The sequence below is a fragment of the Talpa occidentalis genome, unplaced genomic scaffold (assembly GCF_014898055.3).
Source record: "Talpa occidentalis isolate TD23 unplaced genomic scaffold, MPIMG_talOcc4v2.1 talOcc4.6, whole genome shotgun sequence".
NCBI lineage: Eukaryota > Metazoa > Chordata > Mammalia > Eulipotyphla > Talpidae > Talpa > Talpa occidentalis.
In genome coordinates, this window is record NW_023604972.1 from 108,584,549 (window position 1) to 108,610,896 (window position 26,348).

General features: G+C 34.5%; 1 protein-coding gene across 3 annotated transcripts in view; it reads right to left on the reverse strand.

The window, feature by feature from the left end:
• CHD1 (chromodomain helicase DNA binding protein 1) overlaps positions 1-26,348 on the reverse strand; it is an 85,386-nt gene that overhangs the window by 39,574 nt on the left and 19,464 nt on the right. For all 3 annotated transcript variants that reach the window (XM_054688277.1, XM_054688276.1, XM_037530372.2), the window contains exons 3-14: positions 20,372-20,573; positions 19,290-19,397; positions 18,427-18,491; positions 15,762-15,911; positions 15,377-15,645; positions 6,160-6,385; positions 4,940-5,040; positions 4,551-4,729; positions 3,746-3,873; positions 2,513-2,729; positions 1,782-1,871; positions 364-554 (exon numbers count right to left, since the gene is read on the reverse strand). In XM_054688277.1, the coding sequence (XP_054544252.1) occupies positions 364-554; positions 1,782-1,871; positions 2,513-2,729; positions 3,746-3,873; positions 4,551-4,729; positions 4,940-5,040; positions 6,160-6,385; positions 15,377-15,645; positions 15,762-15,911; positions 18,427-18,491; positions 19,290-19,397; positions 20,372-20,573 (1,926 nt within the window). The remainder of the gene's footprint in view (positions 1-363; positions 555-1,781; positions 1,872-2,512; positions 2,730-3,745; positions 3,874-4,550; positions 4,730-4,939; positions 5,041-6,159; positions 6,386-15,376; positions 15,646-15,761; positions 15,912-18,426; positions 18,492-19,289; positions 19,398-20,371; positions 20,574-26,348) is intronic.

Here is a 26,348-nt window from a genome sequence, read left to right on the forward strand (position 1 = left end):
GGAAGAAAAGTTAGTTATCCTTATCTAGTCTAAGTTTCTTCATTTAGAACATTTACCTGCCGGCATGTTTTATTGGTACTGTTAAATATTAACACTTTCAGTTTTTTAAACCAGGTATATTTTGAACATGAGGAAACTCAACTTATAATTTAATATACAGGGCGTAAGCTTATTTACAAAATTGAAAAACTAAAATAGCAATACAAATTGAAATACCCCAGTCTGTTTCCTTTTTCCCCCTTTTTAACAATCTGTGGTCCAATGTTTTAAAGCAACAAAACCTCTTACTGACCTTATTATTTATATGAATTATTGTCCTAAATTTAGCACAAAAAACTAAGATTAAAATCAAACTTATCTTACTTTTCTGGCATAATGAAATGTAGCAAAGACCAGAGCTCTTTTAGGGAGTTCTGTAGAGGAGTTCCAGTGATAAGGAGGCGGTGATTGGACTTAAAGTCTATTAAAGTTTTATACAGAAGAGAATCATCATTCTTTAATCTGTGCGCTTCATCTACACCTATGAATGCCCAATTTAAACCTCCAAGGAATGCCTTAAAATAAACAAAACACAGTTAATATTTTAAACAAAAATCAGAACGCAATTAAGATGAAGCAAATTGAAATCAAACAAATTTCTAATTTAAAAAAAATAGCTATTTCTATTGGTGTCCTCAAACCAAGTAAATCAAGAGGCAAAATAGTTTCTTCCATGACTAACTTAGCCATTAAAAAACAGAACATAATATAAAGTGAACGCTTTTATTAGTTTACATATTGAAAGTAAAGGAATAAAAAAATACCATTTAAAAATTTTACAAAATGCTCAGGCACAACAAAAGCCTCTATTAGTCAATTTGGAGAAAATATGACCCAAATTTAGAATAGTGTCTTATTCCAAGGGTAAGTATAACTCATTGTATGATGTTTATGACCTGCAGATCTCTACACAAAAACTTAGGTCTCAGGCCTAAAACAGAGTAAGGTATAATTCTTCTTGCAACTTTAATAGCTGTGTGACCTTATTATGCAAGTTTATTAACCTCCTTAAGACTTGAGTTTTTTCTTTGCTGGCATATCTTATACAAGAATTGAGATATTAACTGTTAAGAATTAAGTATAACAGTTACAAAGCATTGAACACAGCACTTAACCCTATTAGATCTTTTCCTCCTCTTTTTTTTTTAAATTTTAAAATTTTTTTTTAAAGATTTATTTATGCCTACAAGAGCTGGGGTACAGACCAGAGGTGTTGGGGGGTAAGAGGAATCACTAAAGACAGAGCAGGGAGCAGGACACGCAGATCTACTGAAATACGCTGATGAGGGGAGTAGCGGGCAAGACAGGAGAGGTCTGCGGTACCATGTGGGTAGCTCCCTGGCTGGGGATCTAATGCTGCATTGGCTGCAGATAGCTTCACAGTGCCGAGACTTAACCCCTGTACCCAAGGGAGCCCCCTCTTCCTCCTCTTTAAAGGTCTACAAATTAGTGGGCACTATACCAAACAGGTTTCATTTAAGTACGAAATTACCAAACTTTTTCTGTGAAGAACAAGACTGTAAATATTTTAGACTTTGCAGAAAAAATGTGTGGTGGTCTCTATTACATTTTCTTTAGCTTTTCTTACAAGCCTGTAAAAATATTAAAATCATTCTTATTCCAGGTCATTAAAAAATAAGTCAAATTTGTAGTTTTCTGACCCTCATTTTAAATTATCTTTTCATCCTGTCCACAATGTAGGGTAATGGAAAAACAAACAGAAAAACATAGATAATACACACCTTATCCTTCAATAAAATTTCATAAGTTGTTAACAGTATATTAAATTTTAACCGTTTGGTCTGGGGATGCATCCATTCATGAGTTCTTATCTATTAAGAAATTTTAAAGATAATTTTAAGACAAACATCAAGAAAAGTATACTTTTACTTGAACATCTAAAATAAAATCCATCAAAAATACACAAATAACTATATCTCTATGTTCATGTAATAAATTGTAGTTTTTATATAGTCCTTATCATAAGTAAAATATAGATAGGCTTTCAATACACAACTTTCATTAAAAGAAATTCTTATTTAACAAAACACAAGTAATTCATTCATTTAACAACATAACATTCATGGATCAAATATACTTGGGAGATGTAGTAATTGGGAGGAGAACAGCATTTAGACACACAGGTGAAAGGAAAGTTGCAGTGAGTGTTAAAACCGTGAAGTTGGAGATGGGCACATGCAGATTTAGTTTACTTTCCTGTCTGCCTTTATGTATACTTGAAACCTTCTACAAGAAAAATAGCTAAGATATATGAAATGACACTAACCAAAAACTGATTTTCATTACATGTTTAAATATTAAACATTTTATTTCATGTTTACGCTAAACATGTTTTGAGCACTTTGTGACAAGTTCTACATCAGAAATAGAAACTAAAACTATAAAGGTAAATAAACCACTTGTCCTCAAAGGTAAGTATGTCTACATTTCTAAATCTGAAGAGACAACTTACCATGTTTCTGCTGTTAATGTCACCTAAATAAACCACAGCATTCATTTGGGAAGCCCAGGTCTGAATTTCCCTTTGCCAGGAAGTGAGAGTAGAAAGCGGTACAACTAATAGAAAAGGTCCATATAATTGATGTTCATGAAACAAATAGTTCAGAAATGAGATCGTCTGTATTGTTTTTCCAAGGCCCATTTCATCAGCAAGTATGCAACTATTTCCTCTACAAAATTAAAAACAAAAATCAGAAAACAAAGATTAGTTCAAAAAGATATATATACTCCATTATCACTACAATGGCCAAAATATGGAAACAAGCTAAGAATCAATATATGAATGGATAAAGATGTGGTATACATGGAATACACACACACACACACACACGTAGTATAATGGAATACTACAGTTATAAAACAGAATGAAATCTTATCATTTGAAACAACACAGAAGTCTTTAAAGCATTATGCTAAATAAAATACACCACTGAGAAAAAGACAACATGATTTCATTTATGAAATCTTAAACTGTTAATAGTGTCAATTACACTTAATTTTTTTAAGTTCAAAGATCATATATGCTATATTCAAATTGACAATGAAACTTTTATATAACTCATATATAAGTTATTATGAAGTTAAAATTAATCTGATAGGTATTATACACAATACACCACATTTATTATTTATAAGAAATACATATAAGAAAAGAGGAAGTTTACCATTTTAAATCAGAAGAGTCATAAAGATTGACTGTCTTAGCTTTAATCAATTATGTAGCTAAGAACATAACCCATCTACTAAAACAGACCAGATATATTAAATGAATAAAAAGTACTCAGGAAGAACATATAGCAGGAAAAATTATACTACTATAAAGCTAAAAAAAAAACCCTGCACCTTAAGAGTCACCTACGTTGACAAGAACAGAGTGGGAAACACAGGCAAGATGAAAAATACTAGAGGCATAAATGGGTATGAGAAGTAACTAGGAGGAAAGAGAAATAGTCAAGGGCTAATATGGGATAAGAGTATATATACAATTTGATTTTAACTTAATAAAATAATAAAAACTCATGTAGGTACTGCAAACAGGTTAATCTCATGGAGTTTCTCATTAGCATAAGGATTGTTTACATAACATCAAACATCAAAAGGATTTAGGCTTTGTTGATGGAAATCTTTTCCAAATCCTGTATTTGTAAACTTACTCTCTCAAAGAGATAATTCAAAATATACTTACTTGCACCAAGAATGAGCAAGCCAATTTAAACCATTTAGTTGATAATCTCTTAATTCTAAACCTTCATGTCCTCCAATATAGGATGGCTGCTTCTTCAGAGCTACAAATCTTGGCCTTTGTTTTAATACCTTTAAGAAAATAAATGTTAGTTAATATGCTCAATTACTGAATGTAAGAAATAATAAAAGATGACTACCTCAGTTTTTACCATGTTTTGAATTTTTACCTTAAATCATCAAGCTCAGACATTCCATGACTCAAAAGGCATGTTAAATTCATCCATTTAAGTAGTGCTCCCCAAAATAAATCATAAAACTGGCTTAACTTCCCATCTGATTTCTGATTTCTACATTATCATCATGAATTTAATTCAATCTTCCAATAAGAAAAGAAACTAAGTACATCGACTCCCATTACTCCAGTAACTTTCAAGTACAAAGATCTCAGGTAGTCCTGGTTATTTTCTTATGGGTACATCCCTCTTTTACTTTTCTATGTTCAAAGAAACACCAGAAATGTACAACTAGATTCCAAGGAATTTTCCTTATTTGGTCTTACTAACCCATTCCCCACAATGCCACCACTAACTTATCATCATTCTAAAAGTTTCACTCACCAAGGCTAAAAGAAAATGCCACATCTAAAATCACATAGTAATTATAGGAATACAACTCCTTCTACATACTAACCAAGCAGCTCTCTCCTGTACCCCCAAGAGGGAAATCAAGATCCAGCTCTCTATTTAGGCTTATAATATTTATAAAGCATAAATACATTTCAATAATTAAAAATGCTAAATACTCACTTTGCAATCTTTAAAAGGGGTAGTTTTTGATTGATTCCTGCTAAAATACTCATCTATGCATGCCTGAAACTTTTTGGAAATAAGAGCTCCATCTTCCCAGCTGCATTCTGAGTATGGAAGGCCCTGCCATTTGCAGTAATAATCAGGATAACCAGCTGCTGACTTCTGATTGGAATGAGCTGCAACATAAAATCATATATTTATTTTACATTTAACCTTACCTGAAGCATGATTCTTAGCAAAAGCTACACAAGTAAAAATTACCTGGTTTACAATATTATAGCAAGTACAAGTTACTGTATTTGGTGTGAAAGAAGTTTAAATTTTTTTCTTCATCATTTCAAATGTAAAAAAGGTTAAAAGTTTAATTAAAATCATTTATTACTAACCAATTATTCGCTCCACTATTTGATACTGTTTATGCAGATCATCTGTAAGTTCTTGCTGACAATTATAATATTCCACATCTTCTGGAGAAGCATTTTTTAACCTGAAAGACAATTAATTCAGGAATAGATTTCAAAATCTTCTCTAAACAATCCAATGCTCCCAAACAATATTTATGGCACAAAACTTCAAGTAAGCCAAATCTGAAAAATGTAGCAGTTACCAGAAGAAAAGGGGGAAGAGAAGTAGTTAAGTAGGGAAAACGGTAACAGTATGGTGAAGGATCAATTTGGACTTTCAGCAGTGAGCTTAATGTACAGACACATGGGGCCTCCCTGGTGGCGCAGCGGTTGAGCGCTGGGTTGCGAAGCTGCCCGCAGTCTCTACAGCGCCGGTTTGATCCCCAGCTGCTCCCTGGCCACCGGAGGGTCCCACATGGCGCGCAGACCTCTCCTGCCGCCCGCTGCTCCCCCCAGCAGTGTACTTTGGTCCTTCTGCCTGCTCTGCTCCCTGCTCTGGCTCTGGTGAATTCTCTCACCCTCCTGCGCGTCTGACTGTACCCAGTGCTTGTATAAATAAATAATCTAAAAAATTAAATAAATAAAATAAAAACGTTATAAAAAAAGAACATTAATGTACAGACACATGATGATTCTCAATGAACATCTGCAATTTTAGCTGTTACAATATAATGTTATTCCAATTTAAAAAAATGATTAAGCATCACTAATTCTTTACTTTAAAATCTGTAATTTATAGACATTCTAAGTAATTGGTTGGTTGTTTTTTTAAGATTTATTTATGCATATAAGAACTGGGGTATAGGCCAGAGGTACAGGGGGTGAGGGGATTCACCAGAGACAGAGTGGGGAGCAGAACAGGTGGATCCACTGAAATACACTGCTGAGGGAAGCAGTGGGCGAGACAGGAGAGGTCTGCTGTGCCATGTGGGTTGTTAGCTCCTTAGCCTGAGATTGAACTCAAGCCACAGTGGTTACTAGCGTGACAGTGCTGAGACTTAAGCCCCGTGCCACCAGGGAGTTGGTGAGTTGTTATGATGGAGAAAGTCTGACAGGCTGGCTATTCCTAGAAGTTTTACTTGGAGGTGAAAATCAAAGAAGCCTATATAGTTATTTTTGGTTATCATTTCATTCTTCATTATGTATCCCTTAACAAAAAAGTCTTGTAATAATCTTTGAACTATAATATAAAGCATATTTACCATCTCTTTGTTTCCTGGTCTTTTTTCTTATAATTATCCAATTTTTTCATTCCTCTAACATTCTGCTGTTTAAGGGTTTCTTCTGTCTCCCAAGTGTTGTGAATATGGGACCATCCTTTCCATTTAATTAAATACTGGATCTCTCCAGGTTCTTTGTTTTTTTCAAATCCTGAATTAGGGTCACCATCTGCTTCAACCGCATAGATGGTTGTAGTAGCACCAGTAGCTAATAAAGAAAATACAAGAAATTTCATGTAATTTTGTCATTTCCTTTCAACTAAAAAAAGTCAAAAACAGAACGAGAACAAACTACATATCAAGCGGGACTGTGAGTGGAAAGGAACTATTGCAGGCACCGCAACCCGCCAACGGGAACTGTGGAGAACCCTGAGGGAATCGCCATGGAGTGAGGCAAACCAAACGGTTCCAGGAGCCATTAGAGGAAGATAAGGACTCCAAGGAGAGACCTACAAATAGCCCAAGGCCAGCCGGTAAACTTGTGTGGCATACGGGGTCGGGGATGCCCAGGTTTGTGGGGAGACATGTGGGAACCGTCACTGAGGTGAACGAGCCTCACTGAGTAATCCTCACTGAGTAATCAAAAACCAGGCGCTCGAGGACGCGAGCAGGGTGCAAAAGGCGCCATTTTTGCGGACACTGAAGTGGTCTACCACCCGCATCCCAGACCTGAGGGCTTCGGAACTGAGACCCGGGGCACAAAATTCGGGAGGTGGGATCCCCACGACACGCGGCACAGGGCAGACACAGCACCCCACACCACTGAGCCATTCCACGCCACCCCGACTCAGTTCCGCGGAGACCCACGGGAAAAAGCACAGCTTTGGAAGGATACTATGAAAGATCTCTGGTGCCACCTAGTGATCAGAACAAAATCACCAACTTCCTAATAGCTGGAAGCCAGGGTTTCCTAAACCACCTCAGGCCCTGAGAGGGAGTAGGCCACGTAAATAGGGGAAAGAAGGGAAACAAGGCGTGGAACAAGACCCCACTCTGGAACTGAGAGCTAGGCACAGGATTCGGGGCGTGGGACGCACCATAACAGCAGGCACTGCACAAGGTGAGAGCCGTCGTTTTATATCTGAGACCCTGAGGTTGAGAACTAGAGAGTAGAATTCAGGGCACGGGATACACACAGCCGCGGGCATAGCACCAGGTGAACACGGGGCAGACACAGCACCCAGCATGTGCAATGGCCCCTGTGTCGATATGCTCCCCTCCCCTCTCCCTTTCTCAGAGAACTACTGGGAAAAAGAACAGGTCAGCAAGTACAGGTCTCTAGAGCCACCTAGTGACCAGAGCAAAATCACCAACTAACTGATTCCCTGCTGGAACTGAGTAAATACAGAGGGAGGGAAACTTGAAGAGACAGTGACCAGCAACACAGCCACAGCATCAACACCCTGGTCGAGTTTTGGTCTACCAGTGCTGGTCTCAGTCTGGTAAACAGTTTCCGACACCCCTGAAGGAGCAATCCAAAGAGATGCTGGCCAACATCAGTGACACAATGTCCTAACGCATAGAACAAATTAGCCCTTTGCACTCCGAACCATTCTGGACACTGGCTACCAGGTACTCGATGCTACTTTGCGGGGGAAACGTGCATTTACAGACCCTCATATTATTTAGTATAATTTTGGAACCAAGTAACGTATTATAATGATATTGGACTTATATGAATTGGGTGACATTGAGGAATGTATATTTGCAAAAAAAAACAATATTTTATTGTTTATAATTTTGTACAGTATGATAAGTTTTGTAACACTCCCCAATATGCATTGCAGGCTGATTAGTGCATGTTTGACATGTCTGTATAGAGGTCTATCTGGAGCTCATCTTCACTACTACTTGTGTCATGAGACTCATTCGTGGTTGGACACTTTGCCATTGTTCTAATAAAAAATATGAGTAAATGCATGGGTTGAAAATTTCTAATTGTTATTACTAACTGACAAGATGATATTTACCAAAATAGCTTTCACCAAACAATTTATTCACTAAGAAAAGAATCACTTTTCCGATTTTCTCCTCGTTAGATCTATGTGCACTGCTCGAAGCTTCAAACCAAAATGAGCTCAGCTTTGAAAATCTTTTCCTCCAGATGTAGACTTGTTTATTTGTAATTATATATCTCACTATACAGTGCGCACTATGTTCGAAAACCGACCTTTCTTCTACAAACTCCCCTTATCCGTCGCGAAGTGCTCGGACCGTCGTGAGCACGCATCTCACATTCTCGTCCAACACAAAACCCGCTGACATTTCTTGTATATATCTTAGTAATTTTACGATATTTTGATTTAATTTCTTGTGCCATTTCAAGATAAAACTTCAGGGAAACACGCATGTCTCAAAAAGTTGCGTTGAAATAACTCAATTCCCCGTAATCACTAATAAATTGCAATGTCCCCTGAGAGGGGACATCCGAGTGATATGCTAGAATTCCGATGTCCCCTGAGAGGGGACAGAGGAGTGCAAAGGGTTAGAAAGCAGACAGCAGGAAGAAGGAAAAATTCAAATAACCAAGCAAGCCTGCAAGAGAAGGACACACCACAAAAAGAAAATCAGACACCAGAACACACCATCAACGACATGGAAGAAATTCTCTGCCTGTCAGATAGAGAATTAATAATCATCATGATTAAAAAGTATAATGAGATGAAATAAACAATGAACTGAAGAAGGAAAATGAGACCTTAAGAAAGGAAATAAAAGAAAAGGAGGAGACTAAAAGATTACTGGAGGAGACAAAGAGCTCTTGGAAAACCACTGAAAACAGAACTGAGGAAATGGGAAAATGGATCAGTTCTCTTGAATATACAGAAATAAAAAGAACCAAAAGAGAAAGAGAGAAAAGTGCAAAGGAAGAAGAATGAGAATACCCTGAGCCAATTTATCAGATTCCATGAAGAGAGGAAATATGAGTTATAGGCATTCCAGAAGGAGAGGAGAGAGACAAAGGATCTGAGAAATTATTCAAGGAGATAATTGAAGAAAACTTCCCATGCATGAAAAAGGAGATGAATATACACATAAAGAAGGGAGAATACCACCCAATTACCACAATGAAAAGAAAACTACAGCAAGACACATGATAGTAAAGCTTGCAAGAGTCCAAGACAAAGAAAAAATAATGAAACTGGCTAGGGGGAAGAAACAGGTAACTTATAAGGGAAAATCAATCAGGTTAACATCACACTTCTCTGAAGAAACACTATGGGCAAGAAGAGAATGGAGTAACATATTCAACAAACTTCAAGACAGCAAATGCCAACCAAGAATAATTTACCCTGCAAAGCTCTCCTTCCTCTATGAAGGAAAAATATGGACCTTCTCAGACAAACAAAAACTGCAGAAATTCATTACAACTAAACCCCCACTCCAAAAAATTCTACATGAAGTCCTAAAGCCAAAACCAACAGAGGAATGATCAAGAAGAACAGAATAAAGTGAGGTATAAAATCACAAAGACAAAAAAATGGCAAATACAGATGCCAACATATCAATATTAACTCTAAATGTAAATGGATTAAACTCAGCAATAAAAAAGACACAGAGTAGCATGCTGGATTAAAAAACAAAATCCATCCTTCTGCTGTCTCCAGGAAACACATTTAACCACAAAAGATAAACACAGACTGAAAGTAAAAGGTTGGAAAACAATCCTACAAGCAAGCGGACCAAAAAAGAAGGCAGGAACAGCTGTACTTATATTAGATGAAATAAGACTTCAAATTAAAAAAAGTAAAGAGACATAGACGGACACTACATTATGATCAAGGGGACAATACATCAGGAAGATATAACACCATCAACATATACTCACCAAATGAAGGAGCACCAAAATATATTACAGTTATTATCAGCTCTGAAAATGGACATTAAAGAAAATACATATATAGCGGGAGACTTCAACACTCCACTCTCACCAATGCACAGATTAACGAGACAAAAAAAAAAATAAAGACACTAGAGCCCTAAATAAAGACATAGAACTCACAGACTTAATAGACATCTATAGGATACTGCACCCAAAAAATAATCTGAGTACACATTTTTCTGAAGCGCACATGGATCATTCTCCAGAATCGATCACATACTGGGTCACAAGACAAACATCAACAGATACATGAAGATCAAAATCATTCCAACTATCTTCTCCGATCATAAAGGCATCAAACTAGAAATAAATCTTGAAGAGAAAACAAGGAACCCTCCCACTTCATGGAGATTGAAATCCACACTACTGAAAGATGACTGGACTAATGAGGAGATCAAAGAAGAAATTAAAAACTACTTTGAGTTGAACGACAAGAAGGACACCACTTTCCAGAATGTGTGGGATGCAGCAAAAGCAGTAATACGAGGAAAATATATTGCAATACAGGCTCACATCAAGAAACAAGAAAGAACGCAAAGAAACAACCTAATCTCACATCTCAAAGAGCTAGAAAAAGAACAAAAACAACCCCTAAAGCCAACAGAAAAAAGGAAATAATAAAAATCAAAGCAGAAATAAACAAAATAGAAATTAAAAAAACAATCCAAAAGATAAATAAAACCAAAAGTTGGTTCTTTGAAAAAATAAACAAAATAGACAAACCTCTAGCCAGCCTCACAAAGTAAAAATGGGAGAAAACACATATAAATAGGATTATAAATGAAAGAGGAGAAATCACAACAGACTCAGTAGAAATCAAAAGAATAATCAGAGATTACTATGAAACTTATATGCAAACAAATTCAACAACCTAGAAGAGATGGACAAATTCCTAGAATGATATAATCATCCAAAGTTGGACAAAGAAGAAACAGAATACCTAAACAGACCAATTACAAGCAGTGAAATTGAGGCAGTAATCAAAGCACTCCCCAAAAACAAAAGCCCCACCCCAGATGGCTTCACAAATGAATTCTACCAAATGGTCAGCAGTGAATTAGTGCCATCCTACACAAACTCTTTCAAAAAATTGAAAAAGAAGGAATACTACCAAATACGTTCTATGAAGCCAACATCACACTAATACCAAAAACAAACAAAGACAGCACACAAAAAAGAAAGTTATAGGCCAATCTCCCTAATGAACACTGATGCAAAAGTCCTAAACAAAATCCTTGCCAACAGAATCCAACAATGCATCAAAGGGATAATATACCACAATCAAGTGGGATTCATGCCAGGGGCACAAGGATGGTTCAACATACAAAAATCTATCAGTGTAATACAACACATCAACAAAAAGAAAAATAAAAACCATATGACCATATCAATAGATGCTGAGAAAGCATTCAACAAAGTCCAACATCTCATTTATGATGAAAGCCCTTGAAATTCTTGGGATGGAAGGAACATAACATGATAAAAGCCATATACGACAAACCCATCGCCAATATTATTCTCAATGGTGAAAAGCTGAAGGCCTTCCCTTTAAGATCAGGAACAAGACAAGGATGTCCACTCTCATCACTGCTCTTCAATATAATACTGGAGGTTCTAGCCAGGGCAGTAAGACAAGAGAAAGACATACAAGGAATCCAGACAGGGAAAAAAGAAGTAAAACGATCACTATTTGCAGACGATATGATAATATACATAGAGAACCCTAAAAACTCCACAGAAAAACTACTCAAAATAATCAACCAGTTCAGTAAACTAGCAGGATACAAAATCAACATACAAAAATCAGTAGCCTTCCTATACACAATTGATCTGAAGAAGAAATCAAGAAAACCATCCCTTTTATAACTGAAACAAAAAAAAAAAGTCAAATACTTGGGAATAAACCTAACAAAAGAGATGAAAGACCTATACAAAGAAAATTATAAAACACTGTTAAAAAAAATAGAAGACACAAAGAAATGGAAAGACAGCCCCTGCTCATGGATTGGAAGACTTAACATTATTAAAATGCCCATCCTACCAAAAGCAATATACACATTCAACTCTATTCCAATAAAAATCTCAATGAAATTCTTCAAAGAAATAGAACAAATACTGATGAAATTCATATTGAACCGCAAAAAAACCACAAATAGCCAAAGCCCTACTGATGAAAACAAAGGAGAAAGGAGGTATCACACTTCCAAACTTCAAGCTTTACTACAAAGCCATAATAATTAAAACAGTTTGGTATTGAAACAGAAACAGACACACAGACCAATGGAACTGAATAGAGTGCCCAGAAATAAAACCATACTTATATGGACAACTGATCTTTGACAAAGGAGTAAAGAATATGCAATGGAACACAGTTTATTCAATAAATGGTGTTGGGAAAAGTGGACCACCACATACCAAAAAAATGAAACCAGACTACTACCTTCCACCATGCACAAAAATCAACTCAAAATGGATAAAAGAACTGGACATAAGACCTGAAACTATAAGATATATAGAAGAAAATATAGGTAAAACACTATAAGATACACATCGCGATAACATCTTTAAAGACTCATTACCCAAAGCAAAAAAAGTCAAGGAAAAGATAAACACCTGGGATTACATCAAACTGAAAAGCTTCTGCACAGCAAAAGAGACATTAACCAAAACAGAGAGACACCCCACTGATTGGGGAAAAAAAAATCTTTGCACTCCAGTCAACTGATAAGGGACTGATCACAAAGATAGACAAATAACTCACAGGACTCCACAAAAACAAAATAATCTATCCAGTCAAGAAATGGGCAGAAGAACTTAAAAGACACTTCTCCAAAGAGGAAATGCAAATGGCCAACAGGCATATGAAAAAATATTCAACATCCCTCACAATCAGGGAAATGCAAATCAAAACCACATTGAAATACCACCTTACACCAGTAAGAATGGCACATATCAAAAAAACAAGCAACAACAAATGTTGGCAAGGATGTGGTGAAAAAGGAGCTCTCCTACATTGCTGGGGGAGTGCAAACTAGTCCAACCACTATGGAAAGCTGTCTGGAGGTTCCTCAGTCTACTAAAAATGGAGCTACCATGTGACCCAGCAATTCCACTCCTAGGGATCTACTCAAAGGACACAAAAACACTGATTCAAAAGAACACCTGTACCCCTCTGTTTATTGCAGTACTATTTATAATAGGTAAAACCTGAAAACAACCCAAATGCCCAAAAATAGATGACTGGATCAAGAAGATGTGGTATATATACACAATGGAATATTATTCAGCCATCAAGAAAGATAAACTCATGCCATTCGCAGCAACATGGATGGAACTAGAAGGACTTATGCTCAGTGATATAAGCCAGAAGGAAAAAGAAAAATATCAGATGGTTTCACTTATAGCAGGTATATAGGGGAGCCAAATAAGACATCAATCAGTGTAAAAAAATAACAATAGTACAAAACACAACAAAGCAAAAACAATTATAAATCAGAGACATCCTGCAGGGGAGGAGAAGGGAGAGGGATCAGAGGGAGGGAGGGAGGGAGGGAGGAGCACAGGGGACTGAGGTGATGGTGCATGGATGCACTGGTGAAGGAAACTCTATGGGGATTGCACCTGAAGGGGTGGGGAAAGCAAATATTGTTTAAAAATGAACAATGACATAATAAATTTAAAAAAAGGGAAAAATGGTCAAAAGACACCCAGCACAATTAACTTATAGTAACTGATGATTAGGAGATAAGTAATTAAAAACTAATTAAATATAATTTTAAAAATTACATGACCAAAAAAACTGCATAAAATACTATTTAGCGATCAAAAAATATACAAACTCATGCCATATGAAGCAACATGAATGGAGCTGGAAGGGATCATTCTAAATGAAATGAACCAGAAAGAGAAAATTAAATATTGGAAAGTTTCACTTATATGTGGAAGAGAGAGAAACCAAACAAATGATCAAAGACTGACCCTTAAAAGCAGACTTTAAATCTGAGGCATTTAGGAGGGAAGAAGTGGGGAGGAGAGTGGAGAGTAGAGAAGGGGGTGGAGGGGGAAGCCAAGTGGACTGTGGGCACTTTGGTGATGTGAAAACTATGATGACTGCACCTGAGGGGAGAAATCCTGTATTGTTAAAAAGTAACCGAGGCTTAAAACATAAATATAGATAGATAGATAGATAGATAGATAGATAGATAGATAGATAGATAGATAGATAGATAGATAGACAGACAGATAGATAGACAGACAGATAGACAGACAGACAGACAGACACACATACTCTTCTTTACAATACTTATAACAATAAAAATTAAGAAAAAAATTGCATGGCCAAAATAACTATGTTAAAGAGATACCGATAACCACACGTACATCACAGCATTATTTACAAGAGCTAAAGATACGGAAACAACTTAAAAGTGTCCCTCAATAACTTAATGGATAAAGAAAACAAGGTTGTACATCTGTGTGTTTGTGCGTGAGAAAGAAAAACATATATAATGATGAAATAGAATACAACCAAAACTAAGGAAGGAAATATCATTTGTGGTAACATGGATCATCACTGAGAACATTATGCTAAATGAAGCAGAAAAAGGAAAAAGAACACACAACCACACTCATAGAAATGGAGAACAGATTTGTTGTTAGAGGGGTAGGGAGAATGAAATAAAGGTAGTTATCAAAATGTACAAATGTACAATTAGAAGATACGTAAGTGGGAATGTAATGTGCAACATCATGACAATAGTTAACTCTGTTTTATGGAGATATTAAAAGTTGTTTTAAAAGACAGTAAATCCCAAAAGTTCTCATCACAAGGGAAAACCTTATTTTTATTGTATCCATAGGAAATTATGGATGTTAACTGTACTTACTGTGGTAAAGCTGAATATATCTTAAACTTACCTAAAAGTCTTTATGTCAATTACATCTCAATAAAAACAAAAACTACAAGATGAATGAAAATCTACATATTTGAGAGGAAAAGGTTTTTTTTTAAAAGAATGACACCACCAGTGACATATAAAGTACCTAAATATCAACTATTATTTATGCAGAGCAACTAAAAAGTTCAAATATACAAATTAAAATTTTTGTAATCAAAACAGTGAAGTGAGGTCAAGTAGATACTTTCTATGAAGAAAATACTAAGGCTAAGAAAAGTATATTGTTATAGCAAACAAGTGAAATAGAAGAAAATCCACCCTCTTCTACTTTCAAAATTAAAATAATCTCAATATATTTTTTTTACCTTAGTAAGTATTAGTGGGGAAAAAACAAATAAGTGATTTAAAAATAAAATACCTCCTTTTCTCCCAATCCGACAATCCATAAACCGTTCTATTGTTTCAAATTCCTCTTCTTCAGGTTGAGGAACATCCTCTCCACAGACTTCCAATAAGTCATCTGAATCTGTTTTCATTTCTTCATCTTCTTTATAGCTAACATTGACAGTTGCTTGCCGACGAGAACTTCTTTTATCATTATCATAATCTTCATCATCATCATCTTCAGATGAATCAATCTGCCTCTTTTTTTGTCCAAGAATCTTCTTTCCATTTTTTGACTTAGATCTAGGGGAGATGAGAGGGAAAAACTGGCATAACAAGGTCTGAGAAATCATATACAAAAAGAAGGAATGCCTTCTGTACACGACCTTTTTCAGCAACAGAGAACATAGTACCCTTACCTATTTTGAGGTTTTCTGCTTTTAATTTTGTTTTTTGGTTCATAATCTGATTCTGTCTCATCACAACTGCTTTTCTCTCTTTCTTCTTCAGATTCTGAGTCTGAACCAGATTGAGATGGGGATCCTGACCCAGACATCTGCCAATCTTCACTGTATACAAAATATAGAAAGTATCTTTATTTATATTTATATTGCACATAGCAAATCTGTATTTACTATTTCCATATTTAAAAATACAAAAATAATTAAATAAAAACTAAATTACATTCCACGTAATGTCAAAAATATTGTTGCTTTCACCAAACTAAAAATAAATTACTGTAAAATAAGAAAGGCTAAAAGTATTCTTCATAGATTTGGTATAAGTCAAGTTTTGTCAATAATTTAGTTACAACTCAATGGATGGTAATTAGTAAATGTTATTTTTATCCTCACTATGGATTAAAACATAGCATGCTACAAGTGACAGGATGTAATTTTAGAAATCTTGTAATTATTATATTTAATTTCAAAAGTTTCTAAATTTCTTTCATTTTAATTTTCTAGAGACTGATTTTTATTTATTTATTTTTTAAATTTTTATTTATTTATGCATAGAAGAGCTGGGTACAGGCCAGAGATGAAGGAGGGTGAGAGGAAGTACCAGAAACAGAAACAAAGTAGGGAGTAGAACAGGCAGGCAGACTGAAATACACTACGAGGGGAGCAGCGGGTGAGATAGGTGAGGTCTGCTTCGCCAAGTGGGTTGCTCCCTGGCCGGCCAGGGATTGAATTCATGCTGCAGAGGCTGCGGAATGCTTTATTATAGTGTGGTGCTTAACCCCTTGAGCCACCAGGGAGGCCCGAGACTGATTTTTTAAAAGCATTTCCTTCAAAACTGATTTTTAAAATACAGAGTCATTAGGAAACTTAAACTACAGTGAAAAACATGAAAAATCAGTCCATTTAATCCAACATTCAATGATTACCTTTATTCCTATTTTAGTCTGTTTAATTCAAATCAACATGTAGACAGAAATATAATGGATGCAAATGTTAATATCCTGCTGCAATATAAACGTCAAATGATACACATTAAGTTCCTATACGTTTCCGGTCTCATTTACGGCTTCTGTTCTACTGCTCAATATTGGCTATATTAAGGGTTACATTCAGTAAGCACATATAATCTGGTGATGATAACATCATAGAAAAGCAAATTTATAATCTTGAAATATTTTTCATTATGTGCAAATTAGAAATTGCAACAGGCAGAATATATGAAGTCTCCATTTGAAATTTTTATAACAAATTAAAAATTTTTATACCCAAGAAAGCTAGCCATCATTCCAAATTACTTGCTTTTAAAATAGTTCTTTGTATGCCCCCATGATAAGATTAGAAACTGCTAACACAATGAAACATTAAATAACCAATTTAAGACACAGTAATTGAAAATGCACTTAAACAAAAAGACTGATGAATTTGGCCATAATATAGTATTATAACCATAAATGGTTGAAAAACATGATATAGTAAAATTCATGAAGGATGGAAAGGATGATCAAACACAAACACACACAAACACTACTAATAGCAACACCAGATTATAGAATGAGAAATTCAGATACAGTGACTAAATTATCAGAAACTAGTAAGTTATCTTCATATTAAAGATACATAAGATAAAATGCATAATGGGATAAATGATACACCAAAGTCAAAGAACAGAATATCAAAAACAAATAAACAGAAGAATAACATAAGACAAATGCAACAATGTTTCTGAAGAAATTAGAGTTTAAAAAACTGAGACAATCCACAGAATTGAGAATTTGCAGTACTCAACACTTTTTAAGATCTTTAGAAAATTACTGTAGTGAGGTCTACAGGTAAATTTTACATATGGGGGGCCTTCCTGGTGGCATAGGGGTTAAACACAGCACTATCAATCTATTGCCAGCCACTGCAGCACGAGTTCAATCCCTGGTTGGCCATGGAATTAACTCACATGGCACAGCAGACCTCTCCTGTCTCGCCCACTGCTTGCCTAAGCAGTGTATTTTGGTAGATCTGCCTGTTCTGTTCCCACTCTCTCTGGTGAATCCTCCCAGCCCTCCTCACCTCTAGCTTGTACCTCAGTTCTTGTACACACAAATAAATATTGCAAAAAAAATCTACATACAGATCAACATTAAGAATAGCTGTTACAGGGCCTCCCCTGGTGGCCCAGCGGTTGAGCACTGCGTTGAGCGCTGGGTTGCGAGGCTGCCCGCGGCCTCTGCAGCGCCAGTTTGATGCCCGGCCACCAGCGAGGGTCCCACAAAAAAAAAAAAAAAAAAAAAAAAAAAAAAATAGCTGTTACACATGCTAAGAGAATTATCCATGGTCATTCTTTGGTCTCTATACTCCTGTTACCAAAGTTATAAAAATTTTTGATATTATCATTAAAAGTTGATCTTTGAAATTAAAAATATATGGGGAGATAAACATGTGGCACAGAAACCTCAGGTCATTAGCGAGCGACAAATATTAAGGAGTAATGGTTCAAATTAACCTACTAAAATACAATAAGCCAAGAATTTATAAAAGTCTACTTTTGGCAAAAAGTTTTCATAAAGGAAGAAGTACAAAAGCATTAAAATTTCCCTCATATGAAAGTAATCAGCTGAACAAAATGACATACTCCTTATGCTTTTTCCTTTTGACCTCATTTGATGAGTCGTCAGAGACTTCACTGCTAGAGGAATCCTATAAAGAAAAGTAAAATCAACATCACTAATGATGAGAATTTAACCATGATATATCAAATTTATGTTTGCAATACTATTTAATGTTCACTTTGCTATAAAATTAATTGTAAACCTCTTTTTTTCTATGCTGTTACATTATCATTAATTAGCACACAAACAACAATTTAATCATAAATCTGTAACAGTCAGTGGAATTAGGTAAATACTACAGTCAGCATTTTATATAAACCCTTAATTAAATCAACCTTTTCTGCAGGCCAATACTGTTACCTACTATGACGTCAAAAGAATCTTAACTGTTGCTATGTCAAAATTTAATGTTTTTGTTCCTCTTTGGTTTTTGGTATAGTTAGTTCTGAATGTTTTTGTGCCAAAATATATGCAGCAGATGTGCTCATATACACAGAGAAAACAAGATGCAGCCTATTATTTTAAAAATATGTGGAAAATTCTATAATTAGCATTTTTCACAAAAATGATTTTAATGTTGCAATAATTCCCTAGTAATATATGTATATGCTTAAATATGTATATTTGCCTAGTATTCATATATTTTTTAGCTTTGCTGCAATGAGCAACTGTAAACAAACTTCCATTGCTTGTTTTGTATTAATCTCTACAAGTGGTATTATTGGATAAAAGTTATGTCCACATTTCAGAACTTCTGATACAAATTTAAACAGTCATTCTTTTCCATTCTTACAAAACACTTACTACGCCTAAGAATCTCACAAATACCTACCTGATTAAATGATTAGGCTTATCTATTTTTAAAGTGACAATAATGAAACCTCACCTCTTCTGATGCACTATTAGATGAAGCTTGATGTTGCTGTTGCTGCTGCTGCTTCTTAAGCATCGCAGATCTCTGAACAGCCAGAATACTAGGACTAGATTTCCAAAACTATAACAGAAATATAAACCAGAGGATTTAGTGTTGAGAAAATTGAAAAAATGTCCTTATTAAAAAGCAGTATATTTTTCACTGCCTGCAAGTAAGACTATTTTGTTTATCCTCATTATATATAATACAACGTTATTATAATCTAATTAAAATAAAATGCTGAGCTGTAGATATATATAAAGAATTTACAATTAGTTGAGCTTCACAGGCAGACAATAGTAATTATCTTCACTGGTGTTAAGAACGTTGTTTTCAAAAACAAAGTGATAATATGTAACACTAGTGCTACTCAAAGTGAGATTTATCCAGTATTTTATAGTAGTGTGAGATGAAGTGCTTCAGTCAGAATGCAAATCAACAATGTCACAAAACAGTTTTAGTTCAGCTCTTTTCTGGTAGCAAGATTTTCTCCATGAAGAAAGTTGTATGTGGATTTCTTTTCTGGACCAACCATCTTATCCTAACTGGTACTCTAAGCAACACTATTATATTCTGTTATGAGGAACAGACAAGTTTTAGTTTATCTTGCAGTAGTTCTGGTCAAACAGAATGGTCCTTAGTCTATTCTGTAAGTAACTTCAAGGAAGCAGAGTCCTATTAAATTTTTCTAATTGTTAAAAAAAAAATCTTTTGAAATCTTGAAAGATCATACTCTGTAAGGTTAACAAAAAGTCCACACAAAGCCTTTACTTTTTATCCATGAGACAATGAATATTTATGAAACTTCACTTCTGCCTCAAAATCAGGAAGAAAAAGATTTGCTTATTCTGTAGTCACTGTTTTATAGTTAAAAAAAGTGTTTCTCTATCAAGCCAATTAGTCCACAGAGAGCTAAACTCAAGTTTGAGAGTTGTTAAAAACTACCTTAATGTTTAAAATGTTTTTTTTATTAAAGTTATATTAAGAACCCTATAAAATAGTGTTACAAATTTTCCCACTGCAATATAAATCTATTTTATTTTTTTATTCATTACCTCAGCTCCATCAACTTTCGGTGGTTTTGCTTGAACTTTGTTCTCTCGAGAAGTGTCTGACTCGGACTCCGTCTGACTGCCTGATTCAGATCCAGAGTCAGAGTCACTGCTACCTGACTGGCTACTGCTTCCATCACTACTGCTTCCAGAACTTGAACCAGATCCAGAGCCTGAAGCTGACCCAGAATCATCATCCGACTGGCTATAATTTGAAAATAAACAGATTTCAAACAAAATTCATTAGGAAATTTTTTAAATGATCAGAAAGCCCCAAATTACTAAAGTTTCTTTATTTCATATTTCAATAGTCTATGGCAAAACAAACAGAAAAGGCAATTAATGTTAATCTACAGTAACAACTGACAGACTTACTTAGTACAGCTTTGGCTAAAAGAAAACATAAGCAATAAGATCACATTCTTCCTCAAGATAATGGGAAAACTGACCAAGCACATAATCCTGGCCTAGGAACTTGGGAAGGCAAGAAGTTTAAGCCACATTACTTGTCCTGAAAAGGCTATTTAGCTATAGTAATCAAAGTAGGAATTGTGTGGAGAGAAAGTTAAATGTTTTAAAAATCCTCAAGGTAACAGATGAAACATAAATTTGTAGCTTCTATTTGCTTTAAAGTTTATGTTTATGTTCTATCATTTCAGGGGGATGTAGTTTATTATAATTAAGCAATGACGAAATATAATGTACTAAAAATAAATTCAGGAATTGCTTCTTCTACAGAACCACTGAAATTTCAATAAATCTGAAATAGCAAATTCTCAAAATCTTTCTTAATCTCTTTACAAACACATCTGTGAAACCAATTAATTGCTCACTGAGAAACTACCTTGGTCTCCATATGTAATTTCTAGTCCAAGATAGCCTAAAACGGTCTAAAATGGAACTAAATAGCTGATTGTATAAACGATATACTCCCCAAGATCATTAGCTAACATGGTATTTGAATTATTATTATTAAAAGTGAGGGCATTAAATATGATGCGCTGAGTCTTTGATGTAATTTCATCTGGCTTTATAAGGAACAACAGGTAACAATATAGTTTATGCATATAAAACAAAATCAAGCTTAATATCCTCTCCTGCAATTTTCACAAATACCACCAGATGGAGGCATTACTCTAATAGACTGCAATAGTAACAGTAATTCCTTACTAAAAGTGATCTCTCCTTTTCTAGTTTAAGGTCTCAATGATAGTTACTACATGGAAGGACAGACATAAAAAATTGCTAGAAGACTTGATTTAAAAAGTTACACACAGGTTAAAATGATTGAAGTGTGAACAAAATGTTAAAACCTGGAATCTAACAGAATATATGTTCTTAGAAATGATAAAAACTTGCCTCTTAAAAGGTCATGCTATCAAGATCACTTTTTGCCACAATTTCTACGTTTTGGTCACATGGTTCTGAGTTGCAACATCTTTTAATCGGAGGGGGTAGAAAACCTACCATATTTTACTTGGATGGCTGAAATTTCAGCAAGAATATGAAATACTTCTCCTTTAACCAATTAGGTAAGCAGACACCTTTCATTTACTCAATAAACTTCACTGAGCACTATCATGTGTTAGACACTGGGAGGACTGAGATGAGAAAAGGTTCTTACCATTAAAAAGAAAAAATTCTAACCTAGTATGACATGATCGTCTTGTAGATCAATAAATACCATTATATGCTGGTGTTTAAGATAATTGATCCACATATATAGGGTACACTTAAAATATAACCAAGCCTGATACAATAATTGTGGAACATTTAGAAAAAAAAATGCAGTTGTACTAATTCTCCAGGAAAGAATTAAGCACCAGGGCTGTCACATTAATTGCTGATTAGGATCTTGAGGGTACTGGTTTTTTCCTACATTACCTAGACAAAGCACCTGCCATATGTGGGTGACTCAATAAAAATACTTGCTAACTGGATACATGAATGATTACATTTGGGGGTGGAAGCTATCATGGACCTATATGCTTAATTATATCTTGATCAGTCATTCCAAATAAGCAGCTAGTCAAAATTCCTTGTTAACCACTCAAAGTTCTCAACAACTTGAGTAAATGAATGCATCATATTCAATAGGCAGTACTATTCTGGCAGTAGATAAAAGCAAACAGACTGACTCTAGGCTACTCTAATGGCATATATTATTAGAATGCCTTTTTACCTTAGGTACTAGATGTGTATATATTACCTATTTAATCTAGTTGTTCTCAGTAGGATAAAAAACATACAAAGTAAGTAATACCTTATATACTGCTGCGGAATGATCTAAAAGATCTAGTTCAGTTAAAAAAAAAAACCACCAACAAAAAACACCAAGATAAAAAAAATTAAAAAAAAAAAAAAAAAACCAAGATAAAATGTTTGAGTTAACTTCCTTTGTATAAAAAGGGGGATTATTTATATTTGCTTATTCTTTTAAAAACAGGAAAAAATCAAGCATGGCAGCATAAAGAGAAAATTAAATTAAAAATGGTTACTATAGAGGGAGGGAGATAAAGAGAGTAGAGGGAAGAGGGACTGAAATGAGTCTTCAGTTTTTAGACCATGTACATGATTGGCAGGAAAATCCTAAAACAATGAAAGACTAGAACCAGGAAATAAATGTATATTCAGACAAAAATTTGAGCTAAAATAGGTTTGAAAAAGTCTCTCCCTGATAAAGAAATTCTATTCCAGCTCACTAGTGATCTTCCTAGAGTAAAAATTTGATAATAGCCTTTTCTTTTTTAAAGTCTTCACTATTTTTATAACAAAGTTTAAACATCTTTGAGGCCTTTCAGGAATTTGTCTCTCCCCACCTATCTCCAGTCAGTTTTCCACTTAAAGAAAGCCCTAGACCTTGAGATGGCAAACTACTTGAAATTCTGAGTCAATTTCTCTTTCTACTTCTTGCTTTTGTACAATTCTCTTTTTATCCTACCATGGAAATCCTACTTGAGCCTCACCTTAGAGGTATTTCAATAAGTATCTTCTGACCTCATTTTCAACAATAAATAGATATCCTTCCTCAGCATTCCCAAAACATATTGTATTACCATACTATATAGTTGTGAGCACATCATGCAATAATCACTACAGTTCAGCTTTGTTTTCTTTTTTTTTGGGGGGAATCCTACCTTTGGTATTCTACCATATTTCCTAGTGGGTTGAAATTTTTACTTGTTGCCCATTGTATGTTGAGTATTAAAAAGTTTGATGGGTGAATGGTTAGACAAATCAAAGCTCTCGCTATATACACATGTCACATTTGACAGATATAGTCCCTATGTATGGATACAAATTTTGGTATAAAATTCACAAACATAATTTGGCTAAAAGTGAAATTTCTGAGATTAACTTTTTAAAACTTTTATTTATTTCGATAATAACCAATATCACTGATTATTTATAAAATTTAAATAACTATAAAGCACTTATATTAACCCTTACTGAAATAGTAATATGGTAGATTATGAAAAATACTTAGTTCTTTTCTTCACTTTTCTCAGGAGTACAAAAGAGAAAACAACATTTATGTTTATGTGTACACTTTGATAAAGTAAAATACCAACACAAATTAGTTTCTTATCAATCTTATTTTTATATTCAATTTCAAATATAAATGAGAGCAATATAATGAATTAACATGTTTATCTATCAGTTTTACACTATCAATTCATACCAATCTTGTTTCAAATTATCTAGTTTCCCCTCCACAAAATCTCAGACATTGTAAAATTTAATCCATAAATACTCCAGTACTCATGAAAAAAATAAAACACTGCACTGTTTAAGCATTCATAACACCAGTACACCTCTAAAAAATAATTCATTCTTTAATATTAAATATGGAATTAAATATATTAAACAAGATTAAATGCCAAGTTAATTTACCTCTTTAATCATACAGTAGCTTTTTCATTGACTGAATGGGAATCCACACAAGGTTCATATATTGTGCTTGATTGTTTTTAAAAATTTGACAGTTCCCTCTCCTCGTCCCCGCCAACTCTGCAATTTGTGAATTAGGTAGCTTTTTCTGTAGACTTTCCTGCCTTACAGAATTTGCTGACTGAATACCTGTGGTATTTAACATTTTTTTTTGTCCCTTGTATTTCCTGTAAACTGTTAGATCTAGAAGCTCAAATTCAAGTGGAGCTTTTTTGGGAAAGTATATGTTTTAAGAGCTTTGGACTTCTACCAGAGGGGACTTAATGTTTGGTTGTTTGTGTAAGGTTAAGAATGATCTGTGGGGATTCAGGTGTTTTCAGCTTTATCCATTTATTATAAAGTTCTCTATGAGCAACATGTCTTATACTGTTTTAGCAGTCACTGATGTTCATACAGCTTCTTGGATTATATTATTCTGCATTTACCCATCAAATCATTTCTTCACCATAAGTGAAATAATTTTTTAAAGAGAACCATTCCTTCATCATATTTGTTAACCCTGATGTACTATTCATACAGGAAAGGCATTGTCATTTCTTTTCCTTATTTGTTAGTTTTCAAAATGAGTTAAGACTGCTAAGCATGCTACAAAGTAAAGTCAATTTTAAATTTCACTGAACTCTTGGACTTGAAATTATTTGATGAATTTTAATTCATTGTCAGTATCATCATCGATGTCCAAGTGTCCCATATTTAGCCAACAGAAAACCATTTGTTATCTCCTGAGTCCTCTGACAAGATGTCAAGTCATCTTTGACAGGCATGACAAGTGGCCTCAGTCAATTTCTGGTTTATGAGACTAATTCAGCTCTTTCTAATGCTTCTATTTAAATCTGAAATTAAACTGCAATCCAGTGTGCATACTACTACTGTATTGGTCATTGTTTTTTACTTTTATTGGAATGAGCTCCAGATTGTACCTTTTTAAAGGAAAGACATCAAATGAATTTATGCTAGTACTTCCAATTCACGTTCTTAAGTTATTTTACTTCTTTGATTATATATCTAAACATCATTTGGGTTGAGTTTCTTGGTTCCAAATCACACTAATACAATTATTTGCTTTACCTTAGATCACATGTAATTGTTTCAAAATAATACTACTTCTATTAACAATATGACCAGTAAATGTTAAGAGGTCTTTATAATGCTTTATATTCATCAAGAATATTCACTCCCATAAATTTCTGTATGGCCATCAATTTGATATAATTAAGAGTCATTTGCTTTTTTTCATTTTTAGGGATGGCTTTATATTCATTTTGACTTAATGTTACTTTATTATTTACTTGGTCCAACTTTGGAACTACAGTAAGATGTCCAGCTTCCATCTTTCTCTACTATATACTATCTCCTCTCGCTCCCTATAGTAATTACATTTAAAGTTTCAAAATGTTCCCATTTTCAATATAACAAAATTATGAATAATACATTTATATACCTTTCCCAAGTTAACACATTTTACACTCATATCAATAGCATAGTAAACACCCATGTATCCCGAAGACCATGCCACTGACGATATATTTACCATTCCTTGATGCAATTGCATATATTCCATTTTGCAGACAGACCTGCTTCCATTATGTAGCTACACTGCAGTTTTAACTTACCCCTCAAAGATGAATATGCTTTGTTTCTGGTCCTTTCATACTATAAAATGAAATTAAAAAATGGCCCCTTGGATACCTCTTCTTATATATAGAAATGAATCTTCTGATTTGCTATTTATTATTACCTAATGTAAGTATATCCTTTTGAAATTTTTATAATCACCTACACTCAGATCTTGATTTCTAGGTCTACTCAACACTTAGCTTAACTAGGGCTCCTTTAAGAAATGGCAGATTCTAAGGCTGGGACAGGGGCAGGAGAAGATGAATGATTAAAAAAAAAAAAAAAAAGGCTTTAAAAAAAAAAGAAAAAAGGACATGTCAAAATAATAGCCCAAAAAAAATGAACCCAGGAGTCAACTTAAAAGTATTTCCAGTGGCCAAATCTAATCTGAGCATTAAAACAGACAGTAAAG